This window comes from Diabrotica undecimpunctata, chromosome 5 (genome assembly GCF_040954645.1).
Source record: "Diabrotica undecimpunctata isolate CICGRU chromosome 5, icDiaUnde3, whole genome shotgun sequence".
Classification (NCBI taxonomy): Eukaryota; Metazoa; Arthropoda; class Insecta; order Coleoptera; family Chrysomelidae; genus Diabrotica; species Diabrotica undecimpunctata.
In genome coordinates this window covers 108,393,980-108,414,292 of record NC_092807.1, presented here as the reverse complement: position 1 = coordinate 108,414,292, position 20,313 = coordinate 108,393,980, and the positions used below count along the sequence as shown (strand labels likewise).

At 34.9% G+C, this 20,313-nt stretch overlaps 1 protein-coding gene and 1 non-coding gene across 5 annotated transcripts in view; one reads left to right on the top strand and one right to left on the bottom strand.

Annotated features, from left to right (window-relative positions):
- Camta (Calmodulin-binding transcription activator) overlaps window positions 1–20,313 on the bottom strand; it is a 1,863,487-nt gene that overhangs the window by 1,478,635 nt on the left and 364,539 nt on the right. For all 4 annotated transcript variants that reach the window (XM_072532541.1, XM_072532543.1, XM_072532542.1 and 1 more), the window contains exon 3: window positions 11,599–11,664. In XM_072532541.1, the coding sequence (XP_072388642.1) occupies window positions 11,599–11,638 (40 nt within the window). In that variant the 5' untranslated portion in view covers window positions 11,639–11,664. The remainder of the gene's footprint in view (window positions 1–11,598; window positions 11,665–20,313) is intronic.
- On the top strand, window positions 10,115–10,186 carry TRNAP-AGG (transfer RNA proline (anticodon AGG)). The gene has a single exon. It is a non-coding gene; the product is annotated as a tRNA-Pro (tRNA).

Here is a 20,313-nt window from a genome sequence, read left to right as displayed (position 1 = left end):
TCGTTGAACGACCGTATGCTGCTGCGAATGTAGATTGTGTAACTTCTCTTTTATCAGCTCCTGAGACTGCTCCTGAGTTCGTTCATCACATCTCTTTCATCCACCTCCAGGCCCATTGATTTTCCCAGAGAAACAATCTCCTTTCCCACTGACATTTCGGGTTGCAAACCTTCGAAGGCTCTTTCAGCTACAGCCTTAGACCACAGTTTTTTCCATCCAGAGGTTAAGGTACTCTTTGTAACACCCAGCCAGGCGTGATTAATAATTCTTACGATGTTATAATATATCACGATGTTAAAGTATTCATTCCAGAACTCTCGAAACCTCAAAGCAACGCGTTGGTGAACAATTTCTTAAAATTAGAAACCATCTGCTGATCCATTTACTGCAGGATAGAAGTGGGAAATCTGCATAGAATATTTTTGGTGTGAAACAAAAGCATTTTAGTAGAACATCATACGTTCTAGAATCCCAATGCGTTAGAATCGGGCCACGTTCTAGAGAAATTATAATACATTTAATAATGATATTAATATATTCCTGCAGTACAATATATTATTTTTATGGAATTGTTCTGCAGTTGGACTTAAATCGGGCTTTTAAATCGCATTACAATAGGTCGCGTGGGTTCGTGAACATAGCGAATAAGCACTGCAATGCACTATAACTGATGAAAAAAAGTTACACACGCGTATGAATGTACCTGCAAAATGTTAACATTTGATAATGCTATTTTGACTTCGACAGACCTATTTTTAAAGTACATATATATTTATGTTTATTACCTTATAATATAAAAGTTTTCTTGCTTCTGCAGACATACTGTATAAATGTATGTGCTAAAACAAAGAAGCACACTAAAACTTAAACATCTTAAGATTAATCGTTTTAGCTAAATACGTAAACACAAACACGAAAAAAATGAAAATGCTTTCCAAGGAAACAAACAGATTTCATCGTTTACTTTACCCGCCCATTAGTTTTCGCATGTTTTGTCATCCACTAAGTAATTTTAGAGTCCATCTATTCATATACTAGTCCAAAAGTTTCGGCAGCCTTGGACATCAACCCACGAAACCAAGTTGTGTTCTCTATTCCGTTTCGGTGTCATAAACAAAACAGTACATCGAGTAGGCTAATATATCTTATTAATGTGCCACACCAGCAAAAAATCAAACTCCCCTCGTTTGTTGACGTCCAGCCAAAGCAAACTTGTTATGGCCCAAGTTTTGTACGCCATCTAATGGCTCTTGTTGACACTTTAGTGCTTGCTTTCAACAATGTACAGCTAGTAGTGCATTTATATTGTGCTATTGTCGATTTAGGACTTCCCGTTCGGTCCAAATTCCTTTTCATATTTTATGAACCGTTTTAATGTATAACAACCAGGGGAAACAAAAAGCGGGTATTATCGTTGTACGATATATATGTGGATAAAATGATTTATAGTAGGTATTGACATCGGACAGAATGTATATTATATATTGTATCTCGTTGTATATTTTACAATATTTTGCAGTACATACATTATTTAGTGAAGATGTTTTTTCATTGCAATTTTGGATTAATATAGCGTATATGATGTCATTCTTTGCAAAACTTTGCTTTTTGCTCTAAAGTAGTTTTTTGTTAAAAATGTCTACGATAACAGGCATTGTTTTATTGTCTTTTTCTATAAGGCCGAAAATATGATTAGGCAGAATAAAGGAATGGCCGACGATCAGAAATATTAATTAAAATTGCTTAATATGATTCGGCGATTCTTCTAAAAGCCAATAAGCCAACATTGTCATCATATTCGAATTTTTGTTTTGTTCGCCGCAACCATCAGCGAACAAACGTACTATTTCTATGATGACATCAAAATCAAAATCCTTTAGAGCATGTTGTAAAGCAGACGCTATTTTATTAGAATCTTTTCAAAAGTCAATTTCTGTCCACACGTAAAAAAACACATTTATTGGTCTTAGTTTATCGGTAAGTTTCAGCAACAAATTTAAACTTATTATAGTTTATTTGCTAGGTGAAATATGCTGCTTGATCAGGCAGTCTAGGTAGTGCTTTTGGCAAGTTTTTTGGCAGTCGAATGAAAAGTTAGTTGTGTTGGGTTTTGAATTTTTAAGAAGTTTGAAAAAAGCCTTTGCTTTTACGATATAAACATGATGCTCAGTGGCTAACTTTTGCTGAATAGCTAAAGAAGTAGCTACTTTCAACTGCTCCTTTGTTCTCAAGCAAGTGGAGCAACAGTCAGTCAGCGGAGTTCCAAAAGCAATGTTGTAGTTAACATTTACATACTTTCGAAAATAACTAAGTTCCACATGCATAGGCTGAGGCACTCTTCGAAGGTTATGGTCGAAAAGTTTTTTAAAATTCAACCTTTATCTTGCTTCTACAATAATGAGACTCTAATAGTGAAAACAGCTGTAGGTATTATGAAACTGGACATGGCACTAAAGTGTGCTCTATTCTAAAGTGAACATTAGTTAAGGTTTAATTTAGACTGTCATTTGAAATCGGACTTTAATTTTTATTTTATATACTTTTCATTTTAAGATAATTTCACATAAATATAATGTCGGATTTTTGCAATTATCAAAAATTGTATTAAAGTGTGACAAAAAGAGTTATTAGTAAAACATTTTAAGTTAAACTTTCACATTTATACTTCGGAAGAGATTTCTAAATCAGTACATATTAAATATAGCTTTTTACGAAATAGTACCGTAAACATACAAAACACACAGTAAATAACTGGAAGAGTCCATTTACGAGAGGAGAAGTGGCCGACAACATGTTAACTTTTTCAATTTTATTAAAATCTATAAAAACAATAAAATTTATTTATTCAACTATAAACATATTATTTAAATTTTAAAAATACAGAAAATATGAAGCTTAGCGCTAATCTACAGTACCACCTACAGTACCACTTTTTTTTCTCTACCCTTTCTAACGGTGTATCGTTTATTGTAATTTGGGCGTTTATGTTGGTATTCTTACTAATGACCAATATTTTTGTCTACTTATAATGTAGTTTTGGCCGTATTTCTTACATGGTTCTACAAAAGTATCCATCATCGTTTGGATCCCCGGCGCATTATCTGCCAGCAATACAGTATCATCTACATATCTAATATTGTTGATAAGTTGGCCATTTACTGCAGTAGAATCTTCTGATTCGTCCAGAGCTTCTCTAAAGACATTTCCTGATTATATATTAAATAGTGCTGGTGACAGAACGCAAACCTGTCCAACTCCTTGTCCTTTTCTAACTGTGAAGATCTCGGAGGGTTAATAATTCGAGTTGCACTGTTGCTTTTTGTTGGATATAGAAGTTTGAGATTACTCTTATATCCTTATCAACGAGTTTGGATGTTTTTAGGATATCGATTTGTTTCTTATATGGTACTTTGTCAAATGCCTTCTCGAAATCAATGATACACGCATCCTCATCTCAATTGACATTCCTTGCATCCCTGTATTAAAACTTGCAAACTGAGTCCTGCCCTGGATCCAAATTGAACTTCAATTAGGTGTTCTTCTAATTTGGCGTATATGTGCGAGTAAATAATAGTGTGGAGTATTGTACTTTAAGTACATGACTCATCAAATTAATTAATCTATGTTCTTTACATTTTCTAGAGTTGGCTTTTTTGGGAAGTGGAATGAATATAGATAGTAACTAGTCTTTTGGTAACTGACCAGTCTTATATAAAATATGTTATTGAATAGCTTTGTAAGAGTTGTAATTTGGTATACCTCTAACCATGCATTTTATCGGGTACTGGTGATTTACCATCTTCAATTCGCTTAATGGCCATAGTTACTTCTTCGTGATTTCTGGGCTATAGGGATTGTCTATTTCAGTCGGTGTTCTTGCTCTATCTTCGAATAATTCGTAAATATATTCTTTACATCTTCTTAATTTATCTTCAACTGTAGTAAAAATCTTTCATTTATGCCTGTATTGCGTTGTTTTCTGGTGTTCTGTACCTCTGTACTTTTTGTGCAAATCGAAATCGTCATGTTTGCGTTTTAGTGTTTCAATTTTCGTACATTTCGCCAGCAGCCATGCTTCTTTTGCTCTTTTTATTTCGCTTAGTATATTCTTATGCAACTTTTTTATTCATTGTCATTTCTACCTTTTAGTTTTCTTCGCTCTTCGATTATCTGCAATATTTTATCTGCCATCCATTCTTGTTTCTTTTCTTTTCTTGATTTAAGATATTCATGTGAAAGTGTTGTAATAGACATCTTCATTTCAATCCACTGTTCTCTATGTCGCAATAGTGTCCCCTACTATTTTCGCAAAATTCTCATTAAGCTCCGTTTTTACTTTTGAGTCTTCGTGAACGATTAGCTTTTTATTATCTACTTTTGTTAGCTTTTACGTTACAGTACTTGTAGTCAATGTTCAATTTGCCATAAAGTATTTGATGTGCAGATCACTTTTGTGGTGACTGTCCGTAATTTTAGACAAAGCCATCTCAGTAGTCATAGTCAGATATCACTTTAAAAATTTCCGTAAAATCTGAATGACCAGGAGCCATTTTATCTCTTCCATCGCCCATAATGTAGCCCCTCCAGAATAATTATTTTTAACTGTTTGTCCTTTTGTGTGCTGTCTTTTATTTGTATAATCGTGTGTAAATGTTTATGAAATTTCGAGAGCGAAAAGTACTTGGTCAAGATTTAATAAAGAACTGTGCTCAAAATCTGCCTTTTATTTGTAAAACTTAATTAGTTCTCTATTTGTCAACAGTTTTATGTCATTTACGTTAGCGAAACTCTAATGACTTTTCGTATTTGCTAGAAAAATAAATTTGTAAACTATATTTGAAAATCTTTTTACAAGCCCAAGATTTACATGCCTTAACGTTCCTATAAGACGGAAGGCGGAAGGAAGCGTTCGCATTATTTGACTGGAAAAATATGCGCAAACTTTTAAATTTGTTTGTTATCTCTTTGTGGATGCCAACCTACATTTTTATAAAACTCAATTTGTATAACGAAAACAACGGGGAAGTATACACACACGACGTGTTACCTTGTTATACATAGAGCGAACTGTCAAATATAAATTGGACAAGATTGATTTAGTGACGTACGCGGCTTATTTTTATTCTATATCGACCTGGTCAACTTTTTCAATAGTCTTACCAAGAAATATCATTAATGTTACTCAGATGCAAAAAAAATGCAACGGAGAAAATTCTAAATATTTTAGTTTTTTTTTATTTTTAGCCCTATTTTGATGATTATTTTTAGCACACTGTGTAAAAATTTATAAATTTTAATTTAGTATGGTGAGTTTTTTAATAAAATTTTGTATTTAGCTTATTATACAGGGTTAATCGAAAGATGGTTTTTTATCCTAACTTTGAAACATCCTGTGGAATAATTCCGTTAGGGGATTTTCGTAAAACCTAGTTTTTCGGTTACAACTATGTCTTCTAAGTATTATGTTTTTTGTTTTATATAAAAATATGGATTGGTTCATTCTTAGGAGCGAAATGACTTTGCCACCCACAATTTACGACTTTTTCTATTATTACCATTATCTTTTGTATTAATTTGTAATACGACGATGGGGGCTTTGGTGACTGATATCGAAGGAATGTCACATCGATATCTCAGAAGCACTGTATTTAAATAATGACTAAAAGCAACGACATAATCTTGGTTTTAATGAACAATGATAACAATAACAAAACATAAAAAAAAACAAAAATGTAACTTAACCTAAGTACGCAAATAACAAAGAAAAACTACTAAAACATAACTTAATACTTTGTATTGCCTCCCCTAGCCTCTATAACTGCCTGTACACGTTGGCTCATGCTGTCTATGAGGTTGCAAATATCATTTCTCTTCTAGAGCCAACCGAAGTTCGTTAATTGAGGCTGCTGCGACTTCGCGACCTCTAATATTTCTACCAAGCATGTTCCAAACGTGCTTTATTGGATTCAGGTCTGGCAAACACGCTGGCCAATTCATTTCATTAATACCAACTTCCTCTGAATTTTGCGTGACACACATTGCAGAGTGGGATCGCGCATTATCTTGCATTAATAGAAAATCATCGCCAATATATTGAGAAAAGAGTACTACGTGATTCGCTAAAATTTCCTCAATATACCGGTGTGCAGTCAACGAATCCTCAATAAATACCAATCCAGTGTGCGCCTTTCGGGATATTCCTGCCCATACCATCATCGAACCCTCTCCATGGTTAACGCGGGGACTGAAAGCGTACTCCGCAAATATCTCTCCAATTCGACGCCATACTCGTTCTCTCCCATCGGATGAGTGAAGACAGTATCTCGACTCGTCCGTAAAAAGAACATTACTCCATTGTCCTAAATTCCAATACAAATGTTCCCTGGAAAATTGTAGTCTAGCCACTCTGTGCCTCTGTGCTTATATCTGATGATCTATAAAACGATCATCTAGAGCGGTAGTTTTTCGCTTCCTGCCACTTCCCGCTTTACGCTTGTTTGTTTTAGTTCATATAAAACGTTCCACTACTCTTTGGATGGTAGAGCGATGAGTGTGTAGTACTCTAGCCACATATTCATAATTTCGCCCATCTTCAACCAGAGCAACGGCTTTCGCACAATCTTCGACACTAAGAACCATGACCAATCATAGATAAACAAAATATAAGTATCAATATGACATAATGATAACAGTCACCAAAGCCACTTCGTCGTATTACAAAATAACTCCAAAATAATGATAATTAAAAAAGTCCTACATTGTGGGTGGCAAATTCATTTGGCTCTAAAAAATGAACCAAGGGATATTTTAACATGAAATAAAAAACACAATGCTTAGAAGACATGGTTGCAAGAGAAAAATAAGGTTTTACGAAAATTCGCAAACGGAATTATTCCATACGATGTTTCAAAGTTAGGATAATAAAACCACATTTTAATTAACCCGGTATAATAAGTCAAATCGTTGATTGAATAACCCAAATTATTATTAATTCAATCAACACAAATACTGACTATACCAAATTAAAATTTATAAATTTATACACAGTGGGCTAACCATTAAAATAGGACTAAAAATAAAAAAATTGAAATACTTTGAATTTGACCAAAATTTTTTCCGTTGCGTTTTTTTCGCATCTTTTTTTTATTTTATCTGTCGCGTTACTATCTTATCTATCGAATTAGAACTCCAAGAAATGAAACAAATCGTTCATCATTCCCTTTGTCTTTATCCCTAGAGAGATCAGCTTCCCTACTTTGAGCTGTCTGTAAGTTTTTGACTTAAGTCATATTAATATCAATCATCTTCACATAGTTATGCCTGGTCAAAGCATCTCCAACTCTCTGATAGCTGGCTTACAGCAGTTTTATAGAATTTTCCTTTCACTAAGTTGAATTGCAATCTTTTTGTCACACAACACAAGAGCGTCTGTCGTATTGAGCGCCCACCACAAAACCTCTCGAAGAACTCTATCATATGGTGTCTCAAGATCAATTAGTACCATATATGAGCGTAAACTATTATTTTATTATTTTTGTTTCACACATCTATTCTGCTTAAAACAGAAGATGGATTACATCTTTGAGTCTCACTCTGTCAAACGATTTCTTTAGGTCAATCAGGCACGGGTGAAATGCTGGTCTATTATCTTCTTCTTCTCGTAGCACTACAACCCGGGGTGGGTTTTGGCTGACTGCACAACTTGCTTCCATCTTGAACCGTCGTCCATAATAGTTGGGTCAGTGGGTAGCCACATTGTTCTTAGATCTGACCATTTATTGTCTCTCCATCGCAATTCGTGTACGTCCTAAGGGCCCTCTTCCTGTGGGGGCTTCCTCCCATATTAGCTTGGCAAGGCGGTTATTAGGGAGTCTATGGACATGGCCAGCCTATCTTAGACGTTGGGATTTAATCTCTTGGACTATATCGCTCGCTCTGTACATCTGCTTGACCTCAGCATTTATTCTCATTCGGTATTGGTTGCTATTAATGTCGTGATAAGGTCCAAAGATTCTTTTGAGGATTTTCCTCTCAAAATATCTAAGTTTTCTTTCAGTTTCTTTGGTCAGGGTCCACGTCTCACACCCATACATGAGCACCGGTCTAATCACCGTTCTATATATTTTAATTTTTGATGTTCGTGTTAGGCTTTTAGATTTAATAGTATTGTGGAGGCTGTACATAAATCTGTTTGCTGCCTGAATTCTTCCTTTAATCTCTTCCGCGATATCGTAGTGATTGTTGCTCCGAGATATTTAAAACTCTTCACTCTTTTAAAGTTATATGGGTCTATTGTCACATTTTGCCCCATTCTTAAAGGAAGGGAAAACAGAATGGGAAACAAAGAAATCAAAATACTCTGTTACGCAGATGACGCAATATTTATAGCCCAAGATGAAGATAGTCTGCAAAAAATGGTCCACAGATTTAACATAAGAGCAAAAGAATTTAATTTGACAATCTCATCTCAGAAAACTAAAACAAAGTCAGCAAAGAACCAACCAGATGTAAAATAGAAATTGATGGCATCAGTATTGAACGAGTAATGGAAATAAAATACCTGGGAATTACACTGTCTAGCTATGGAGACCTGGACAAAGAAGTGAGAGATCAAGTACAAAAAGCAAATAGACTGGCAGGATGCCTTAATAACAGTATATGGCGAAACAGACACATTAACACTGAGATGAAATCAAGAATTTATAAAGCCAGTGTAAGACCAATAATGACATATGCCTCAGAAATAAGACCCGACGCAGCTACAACGCAAAGGCTACTGGAAATGGCAGAGATAAGAATACTGAGAAGAATTACAGGAAATACGCTGAGAGATCGAAAGATAAGTGAAGACACTAGAAGAAAATGTAACGAACAGTATATAAATGAATGGATACAAAATAGAAAAAAAGAATGGAATAACTGGAATGGAATGGAATAATAATTTCTAATTTTCTTCAAAATGAACTGGTTATACCAGAACAGTAGCATGGTTTTGCAAAGGACGTTCTACAATGACAAATCTTCTCTGGTGTGTCAATAAATGGTCAAAGGCATTAGACAGAAAAGCCCTGGTAGACATTATTAAGCTCGATTTTGCTAAAGCATTTGATCGAGTTTCAAAGCGAAGACTATTACATAAATTGGATCACCTTGATATCCGTGGTCAATTACTGAGATGGATTGACGCATATTTAACAGATAGAAAGTTTTGTGTTAGAGTTGGGGATTCTTTCTCAGTTGAGAGAACGGTTTTAAGTGGGGTACCGCAAAGATCAGTTTTGGGCCCACTTTTATTCATAGCATACTCAAGTGATCTACAATTTCACATTAAATGCAGCAAGGCTTTCTATGCAGATGACACGAAGCTATTTTCCGATCCCTCCGTAAATTTCCAGTTACTACAAGATGACCTTGATTGCATATCGGAATGGTGCTCTACTTGGATGCTGCCTCTTAATGTGGACAAATGTGTAGTTCTTCACATGGGTAAAAATAATCCGTGTCTTTCTTACTCTATTAATGGGCGCGTGTTATAAACAGTGAAATCACATAATGATCTAGGTGTTATAATTAATAACAATCTAAGTTGGTCGGAACATATTTTGCATATTTTTTTTTGTAATCGAGTGTTCTCGATATGGAATAGCCTTCCGGCTGAGATCATAGATGCTCCATCTGTCAATATTTTCAAAAATAAACTAGATGACAATCTGCTCCGATCTGACAAGTTGAACATTTAATTTGTACTAAACACTTGATATTACCTATGTTTTTGTATATTTATTTAGTTAGTTAGTGCTTAATATGTAACTATTGTAATGTAACCATTTAATTGCACACTATATAACATTGTATTCACATGGGCATATGGGTTTTGCGACCCCTGCTCAAATTTATTGTAAAATAAGAAAGATGGAGTATAATAACTTTTATAGTCTTCCATTCCTCATATAACGCGTCTATATTCTTTGATAACACCCTCCATAGAGGTATTAATCCGCCAATGAACAAGCAGAATTGCTTATAAATAATAGGAAGAAGAAAATGTTTTATAGAACAGCAAATGGAACAGAGTAGTTTTGTTTACAAGAGTAGTTTTTATTTTTATAAATATGGCTCGTTGGTCTAGGGGTATGATTTCCGCTTAGGGTGCGGGAGGTCCCGGGTTCAAATCCCGGACGAGCCCAGACTTTTTTATTTTTTTTTTTATTTATTAATTCTTTTCAACAATTTTTACAATAAAATTTTAATATAGTAATGTTAGTATAAATAATTATTATGTATTAGTACGGTAGCGCGGGGCTGACAGGTCCAATTTTACTATTTATATTATATTATTATATATTACTATTATTATATTACTATATTTTATATTATCAACACTAATCAAACGATAAAAAATTATCTAACCACGTTTAACCAAATTTTTGGTTGAATTATAATTATAGAAATATGTAATTGTAAAATTGTTCGAGACCTTGTCTGGTGTCCTTTTTTGTTCCGTAGTAGGACTAAAAAGTGACAACAGGCGGCAAAAAGGTCCAATATTTAACTTAAAATTTCAAAATTGTTTTAGGCTACTACGAAATAATATTTAATTAAATAAAATTTAAAACTTTATTTTTAATCCAAAATCAAAAAGTCCAAACTATTGTAATTATTAACAAAAAACAATAATTCATAATTTTAAGGTTCATAAAATTTAAATAATCTATTACAAACCCAAGTATTTATTGTGTTTGTCCAAGCCAATATAATAATGTTTACCTAACTTACTCTATTTTAACTAAACTAACTACATTACTATTTTGGAAATTAAAAGAAGAACTTCGAAAATAGGAGAGAAGAAATGCTACAGATGGTATAGGTTGTTAAGTATAAATTATGCAAATATACTATAATATATATTAAGCCTATAATGAGCCACATTCTCTCATCTTTACTATTTAAGTAACCTTTAATCGGGTATCTGAAGATGAGCTGAAATTATAGAGCACAAAACCAGTCAGTTGTCCATATTATAATAAAAGCAATGTACGTCCTTTTCTTTTTATCTTTTTAAAATTTTATATACTAAAACGCTAAGCCCTTTTCTTGTCCACCACTTTACTCAAAAACCATATTAGATAATTAAAATATTTTTTCGGAATATTATTAGTATTACGTATGAGATTGTCAAGATATACTTTTGGTACAAAAATTCACTTCCGGTTTTGAGATGACCGGAAGTTAAAATTTACTTTAAGTTTTAGACCCCACAATGTATATATGGATCGAAAGGTCTCGTCGAGACGAATCTAAATATGTACTTCCGGTTGCGATCCGACACCGGAAGTGGCCCGAAACGCGCATAAAACGTCAAGATAGAGCAAATCTAACACCGGATTCGTGATCAGCATGCAAAATTAACTGCTAAATGATATCCATGTCGACATTTGATGAACTAAAAATTGCATTCCGGTTTTGAGGTCGACTTCCGGTTTCGTTTTTATTAGTCAAATTTCATTTAAAAAACTTGATGTCGAGTTGGTCCGCTAGTAGACTAATATTTGCAAACAGTTCATCATTAATTTCTAGTAATTGATTTCTTCTACTTACTTGTTTTGATATTAACACAGTACAGGGCAGAAGAAGTCATATCATATCCGTTCCATCACTAGAGATCTAAAAATAAAATTCTTAAATTAGTATCCCTAAATTAATAAATTAATAATAACAAAATCCGACAATATGCTTTTTGAGAATGCCGAGAAGGCGTTCTATCGGAAACTCAATTCTACTGCAGAAAGTGCCAATAAATCGTACCCAAGCCAAGAAGAAATCCATGAGTTTTGGGGAAATTAACTTTCCACACCAGCTGCTCTTAACACCAATGCTGGATGGATTGAAGATACGGTGCACAACTGCCAACACTACGTTACTGCTCCCTACGAACCCTTTACTACTGAAGAAGTTTTAAATATTATCAAAGAGCTTCATAACTGGAAATCTCCTGGACCTGACGGCATTCAAAACTTCTGGCTTAAGAAGTTTTGGAGTATTTATGAGTGCTTATCAGCATTAATTAATCACAGTATTTCTAATCCGCAGGAAATACCATCTTTCGTAACCCAGGGAACAACTTATTTAATACCAAAAGATCAAAATAACACCCAAGATCCAACCAAATATCGCCCAATTACTTGTCTTCCAACTCTGTATAAATTGCTCACATCCTGTGTAGCCCGGCGTATCTACCAACACTGTGCTCTAAACAATATCATAGAGCTCCAACAGAAAAGGTGCGCTAAGGGTTCCATGGGCTGCAAAGAACAACTTATCATCGACTCTGTCATTTCTAACCAAACATATAGCAAAAAAAGGAATCTCTTTACTGCTTTCATCGACTACAAGAAAGCGTTTGATTCAGTGCCGCATGAATGGCTTGTAGATATATTAAAAATATATAAAGTCGATGATAACCTTTTTAAAACATATAATGTCAGATTGGAAGACAAAAATTCACCTCCAAATACCTGGTGAAAACAATATCGAAACTGAAAATATTGCAATCAACCGGGGCCTATTTCAAGGAGACTCGTTGAGCCCACTGTGGTTTTGTCTAGCGATGAACCCCCTATCCCAGCTACTGAACTCAACTGACACAAGTTTTAGCATCAAAAATAACACTACTGTTGTGGCAAAGCTTAATAATCTATTGTATATGGATGATTTAAAACTATTGGCTTCTACTCGATGCCACCTGGATCAGATGCTGAAAACAGTGGAAAATTTCTCTAATGACATTAGTATGCACTTCGGCCTTGATAAGTGCCGTGTCTTAAATATAATTAAAGCAAAGGTTTAGCCCGGTGTAACTGAATATAAGGAACGGCACGACTCAGTAGGAAAGATCCTTCATCAAGAGATAGCCATCAAACTGGGACTTCTCCAAACAAACCATCTCCCATATTATCAATACGTTCCTGAAAGTATACTTGAGAATGATAACTACAAGCTATACTGGGACCGCACTGTGCTCACAGACCAAACAGTGGCACATAATAGACCAGATCTCATACTAGTTAATAAACTAAAGAGATAAACAACACTAATTGATGTGGCGATACCCAACAACAATAATCTTCCTATTAAACAAAACGAAAAGATCGCCAAATACAGGGATCTGGAAATTCAAATACGAAGACAGTGGAGAATGGAAAGTACCCAGACAATACCTATTATTCTCTCTACTACTGGAGTTATTCCGAAGAACCTCCTAGAAAACATAAGAAAGCTAGGTCTGAATGAACATCTCTACAAGACCATACAGAAAGCTGTACTTCTTTCAACATCTGTGTGTGCTGATCGACGACCAGTTCGCCACGACATAATTGCAAAAAGACTACTTTACTAATATAAAATAACATTTTAAATTTTTTACTATGGAGATGTGTACACAATCACGTCATACACAAAGTTACAAAATGGTTAACATAATATCGAAAGGAAAGATATAGTAACAATTTTTAGCATCTAAAAATATACATTTTTAATTTGGGTTAATTGGGTGGAAAACAAAAAAAGGTTAGAAACGACGCGAATTTCTCAATCAGTTAGTTGCTACTGAAACAAGTGCAGATGAAGCTTTTACATCACAAGGTCATTTGCCAAAAACCTGGAGAATTAAAACGTGGTATACCTATGTTGTGAAGTGCAATCGATTTGTTTTAAGAATCATCACATTATTACTTGCCATGAATGTTCAAAAAACAATTTGTAAAATTATTAATTCTTTATTGTAATTTACTAAAAACGTTAAGTATTTTAAAACACACTAAATTTTGTTGTTTTTTTCATATAACTATTTTTTTTTAAATATTATTAGACGGTTTGATGGAAACCTTTGGGTTATTATTGGGTTATTGGGTTACCATTGGTATTACGTGACAAAAACAATTTAGTATTAGGAGGGTTAAAAGTGATTTTCCATAGTCGCAGATTTTTTTATCAAATATATATTTTTACTCTTCCTCTACTTCTTTTCTATCAATTCAATGATCGATTTCTATAATAAGGACTCTTTCATATTGTCAAGGTGTGATAAAGTAGTTTTGTGGCCCTGTGGTTTATGCATTATTGAACAACTCCTTTGTTTTTTTAAGCAGAAACTAATATAATGCTCGTGGCGCTCCGAGAATTCCCGCCTTCTGGTAACCAAGAAAGTACTTACTCATGGCGCTGACGGTTTAGATGGTGTTAGGAGAATCCTAGATTGGTATTTATTTAAATACGAAGGGCAGTACTACGCATTCTACGTTTCATTGTTGTGACAATAGGTCATTTGTGTCCTAGATTTTTCGTATTTTTATTGAACCTGCAAATAAAGGCAAAGTAAAGTTACTTGTAAAAGTTAAATCTTGTGTAAACATGGCTAGTTTTAAAAAATATTTGAGTGGGAGTAAGAGAAACAGAGTCTGAAGATACAAACATAAAATGTCACTTAAAATTGGTTAGTACTTTAAGAATGGTGAGTTTATTAATAAAAAAAACAAGGAAAGAGTGCTCTGAAAGAGAAGAATTTGGCCTTAGCTAAACGTAACAGTATGACAGATGCAGCACCCAACGCCAGTGTATATCCAGAACAACCACAACAAGGTACAGTAGACTCGCTATTATTCGAGTTAATTGAGACCGCGCATACCTCGGATACCAAAAAACTCGGATAACGTGGAGGTTGGGTATTTACTTAAAATAAACTAAAAATTAAAAAGTTATGACGTATGTAATTAGTTTATTATATACACTTGAAGTACACTTCAACACTACAGCGTTGTGCCAACGCTGAAGATGAAACACATCCGGCCAGTTCCATTTGCTAATCTTGCATAATCTACTCGTTGACGTCTTCATCATTTACCAGCAGTTCCGTTGGTAATTGATTAGCGAGGTCTAATATTTCAGCAATACAATTATTGTTATCTTTTCCATCACTTTTCGCTTCAATTTAAAAAAGCTTTCGCCATGATTTTTGTAAAGTTGTTACTTTCACATCATTCCACGCTGAAGTTATTCAGTGAGACACATCCTTAACGTTGACTTTTTTAAGGGCTGCTGTTACAGTCATTCCCTTATCCAATGAGGTCAACAATACTTGAAGAAGCCTTCAACGATAGTTCCATTCCATAGCCTATAAAACTCCTTAGTCCAGAAGTTGAACGAGAGATGTGACGTTTGGTTGCAAGAAAACAGCTTTAATGTCACCGCTAGCAAACGAATTTTCATTTGGATGAGATGGTGCGTTGTCCAAAAAAAGAATAGCTTTTTTTGGTAAGTTTTCTTTTTTAAGTAGGCCTCAACAACGTAAACGAACTCGTCAAAAATAAATCTTTAAAAATTTGGCAATCCATCCACGCATTACGTTAATTCCTGTACATGGTGGATAGGCAGTTTACTTGAATATTTTTACTTCAAACCTTTGGATTCTTCTTCGAGTTTCCAATAAGTAGAGGTCTTAATTCTAAAGAAACCACAACTCGTTTTCGTTATAAACTCATATTGCACTTTAAGTTAAGTAGAAATTATACATAAAGAGAAGACATGAATGATTTTGTAAGAGATTACAGTGGGATGAACCGAACAGCTAGCTGTGATGACTCAAACTGACGGATGGGTGAGTTGGTGGGGAGGCCGCCAGTAGGAGCATAGTGGCTAGAACAATAACACCCGCTAGTGGCTCATCTCTTCAGCGTACCAAGCTAATTTATTACATAATGTGTTCTTTTCAATTGCTACCTCGGTTAATCCAGAGGCTCGGTTAATCGGGAGTGTACTGTACTAGTAAAAATCAAAGTTAATCATTTTATTGTTAACAATATTGCATGTTCACCATATATTACTGATAAGGGTAATTTTAAAGAACTAAATGATCAAGTGAAATAGTTTCTGATTGAAAACGGACACTGCAAATCTAAGCGTTCTTTCTTAAAAGACAGTTAGTTATAATAGATCATTCCTAAAAAATCGTTGTTTCCTAGTATGGTGTGAAACTTGGACGTACCTATATGACTACCCTATTTCTATATTGTAATATATATTGTATGGTCTTATATTGTATAACAGGGAATCTAAAAAAATTAAATATTTCAAAAACAGACCGACTATAGGGGCATACACTTACCCATAAAATAATAATAGCGGATTTATTACGGCTGTCGCCGCTTCTCCGCCCCCAATTTTCATCTTTTTCTGTCATATGCAGTTGCCTCTTCTAAGTCTCTTGCCGTTATTGCTTCATCAATATCGTTGCGCCAACTTCTCCGTGCTCGTCCTCTCTTTCTTCTTTCAGGATGGATCCATTCCAGTACTCTTCTAGGCCATCTGTACTCTGGCATTCTTTTAACATGTCCGAATCAGATTAGTTGTTTTCTTTCTATGTCATCATTGATATGTCGCTCCATTTTCATTACGTTTCTTATTTGTTCGTTTCTAACTCTCTCCAGTTTCGATCTACCGCAGCTTCGTCTCAGATAATCCATTTACTTACCCAACATTCAACAATTATTTATTAAGTACAAATTTGACTGACATTATTTTACCCCTTATTCTTATAACTTTTATCACTTTACCAGTCTATCACTCGTTTAATATCATTTCATCTTTTTTTATTATTAGGGTATATAGGTTATAGGTTATTATCAATTTATGTGAAGAATAATGTCAATTAAAATTTTAGAATGGGCCATATGACATTATATTTTTGACACAAATATCGAATAATATTACTCCTGACGCCACTGTAAAGTAAAAGCGTATAGTTGTAGCACCAATCTGTTCCGGTTTGAGAAGCTGCGGTGTGTGGTCGGTTCGCATTTTCGCGACAAACGCTGGGACCGTCACGAGGCGATCAAAACCACGTCACTTACTCGCTCTACTGCCTAATCTCAGAACATTAGAAAGGGACGTATGTGTTCGTGTTGGGTTTTGAAGCTCGATTTATATTCGAGTGGCATCGATGGTGGTTTAATCAACTTTAGTGATTCACTTGAATTCAGTTGAAACTGAATACATTTACAAGTTGATACGTAGATACTAAAATGAAAAGTTTTACAGAATATATTTTGCTGCATTTGCATCTTAAATTGGGTTTATGTTTGGATTTTTAATATAGTTAACTAGTAACAACGGCATTAGCTAAGCGAAAAATAAAGAAGTGCTGATACAGTTCTACTTTCTTTGTCAGTACTCGAAATTCAATACGATTGTCAGCGACTCGTTTTCTAAACATTTGGTAAAGAGCGGCTCAATACTAATTTATTTATCACTACACAAATTCACCTCTTAATTAATATTTTTGCTGTTACCATCTTTTAAAAGTAAACAGACTGGCCGTGTTGAGGTGGGCCGCTCAACTAACCTTCACTGAATAATAGTAAATACTAACATCAATACAACTAATATAAGACACCCACCCTAGAAATTTTATACGTCCTGATACTCAAACCTATACCAAAGTAGAAAACCTCTACTACTACAAAAACAAGTAGAGACACCACTGAAAACACATGTATATGCATAGGGCAGGTATCTATACATACATCATTCTATGAAACCACCACACCAACTTTAGGGTCTAAGACCATCGGGCCAAATGGGTCCATAGCTCAGGGGCAATATTGTGGGCCTCAAGCAATAGCCAAGAGAGATGGCGAACCCGAAAAGAGAACAACCTTGGCTAAGTAAGGAAGCACTGTTCCACTGGACCAATCAGCACGACCTTACTCTTAAGAAGAAAAATGAGAAGGAAGAATAAAAATAATAAAGATATAACAGAGAGAGTAGCGGGGGTAAGAAAGAAAGCAGAAGAGAATGAGAAAAAAAAGAGATGAAAATCGAGGAAAAAGAAGTAGGTGGAGAGAAGTGGAAGAGACAAAAGAAACCGAATTTAGAAAGAATGTATGAAAAAGAAACTTTAGATATGGAAAAAAATAGGAGGAGAAGGAAAAGCAAACAAACAGATGGACGGAAAAACTAAAATAAGGGAGGAGAATCTAAAAAAAAAGTAAGAATGGAAGAAGAAGGGAATCATCATAATGGAAAAATCATAGGCCAATAAGCCGAAAATCTAGTAAGAGAATCAAAATTTTTAGTTCGGAGGAAGCGTAACAGCCACCCAACCAAAAAATAATAAAGTTAAAGTATATCCAGGACAGCGTAGCAGGACTCGATAGGTGTCAAGGTGAAAACTCATAAGGGAGGTGCCATATACTGGACTATTCATAAGGAGGGAGGTGGACAAACTGAGAAATCATATGCTGGAATATTCCGAGGAAGTGGCTGAAAATAATAAGAAAGAGGAAGTTGCAAGGAACTTTATGTGCACTACATTCAGAGGTGTGAAGACCAACATGAAACCCTTGCAAGAAAAGAAGTCAGCGACAATGGGGGTTCAAATGGACCTAGAGAACTCAGCAGCCATTAAAAGTGGGTTAACGCTATCACCGACAAGATGACAATATGCGAGGACGAGAAGGAGGCAATAAAGTTCCTCAAATGAAGACTGGTAGAAGGAGGTCTTCGCGAGGACTGTAGTGAAAGAGGTGGACATCTTCTTCTCACAGGATAAACGGGGCAGTGACGTTCCTGAAAACGTGCAGAAATCTGGTACGGAAGATGGAACAGCTAGAAAGAGGAAACGTGGGGATTCACATGCCAGCAGTGTGAGTTGAAACCCTGGGGTAGGCAGCAAGAGAAAGGGATACAATGATCACGCTCTTAGGCAAAAGCGCGAGAATAGTTGGGCCAACATCAACACCAAGCATAATCAACACCTTTGTTCAAAATTATCTCAGCTACATTTCGTGTTTGAAACATTTTTTTTACGGTGTATAGATTTTTGGTAAACCAATTTTTTCCGTTCAGCCCCCCCCCTTAGAGGTGGGGTTTTAGTAGGTAATCCCGGGGTAATTCTCAGCAAAATTCAACTTGTTCGTATGATTTTCAAATGTCACACCTCTGATGACTGAACTATTTGTACAGATACTGTTTTACTTGATAAAACTAATTGTGATACATTAAGAGCATTCATTTTGATCAGTGTACAATATACTATGCTACTGCCGTATTTCCGTGCTATATTATTAAAAAACATTAAGCATCCTTTGAATTCGTCTACCTCGACGTTCCTTAACTATAACTTTTAGCTGCTAAAAGTTTCATCTATGCAATAGTGCTTCCACCATCGGCAAAATTCCGTTTCGTTTACTACAACAACGTCCGTTTATTCTCATAAAACTATTTACGTATCCTTTTAACATCGAAATAGGAGTCAGAGTTTTGCAGCTTCGCTTTGGGATGCATAATCCAGTATGGGTTTTTCGAATAACCAAGGTTACGGTAACTAAATATAATGAATTTTTGTAAGAGCAAATAATATGAGATATGCCACGGATTTATTAGGTTTGTGAAAGCAGCAGGGTATGATATTTATATAGAAAATATAGAAAATATTAATGCGAGTGAATAATACAAGTAAAATGTAATAACATGTCTCGCAAAACAGGAAAACAAAATAGGTATATCGATGGAAGGCAGCCGTATATACGTATTTCTGACTATTGACGGTCTTTAGTACGGCGCAGTTAAGTTAAAAAGGACCATGTTAACTTGGGAAAGAATCACTACCAAAGCAGTACTAACAATTTGTTAGAAGTTAGAAGATCCTGATGGTTTCCAGGGCAACAACTAACAATAACCACGGAGGAAGTTATAGTGATTTAGCTCAAAGAGCAATGAGACCGATAATATGAAAAAGACAGAAAAGATTTGATTTCACGTTCAAAGCGTCTATGTATCTGTTGATACGTATTTCGACTTAATAAGTCTCATCAGAACAGTTATTCATAGCCGTTCTTAACGTGAAAAATAATCTTCTCTGTCTTATTAGGAAGCAACAATAAAATGGCTTCGTTATGGACGCAATAGCGACATCTGATAGAAAAATCGGTAAGATAGTTTCGAAATAAATTCAGATTTCTGCTTTAATCTGGAGCCTTCTAAAAATTGCAAGGCATAGCCAGACGTTGATAAAGATGTTAATAGAGACATGGGGAATCTAAAATTTGCATTCCACGACATGTCTCCTCAACTAAGCAGAAATCCTTAACGAATTTGTTTCTTGTACTCATACAGAGTAGATCGGAATAAAACAATAACGAAGCCATTTTATTGTTGCTTCCTAATAAGACAGAGAAGATTATTTTTCACGTTAAGAACGGCTATGAATAACTGTTCTGATAAGACTTATTAAGTCGAAATACGTATCAACAGATACAT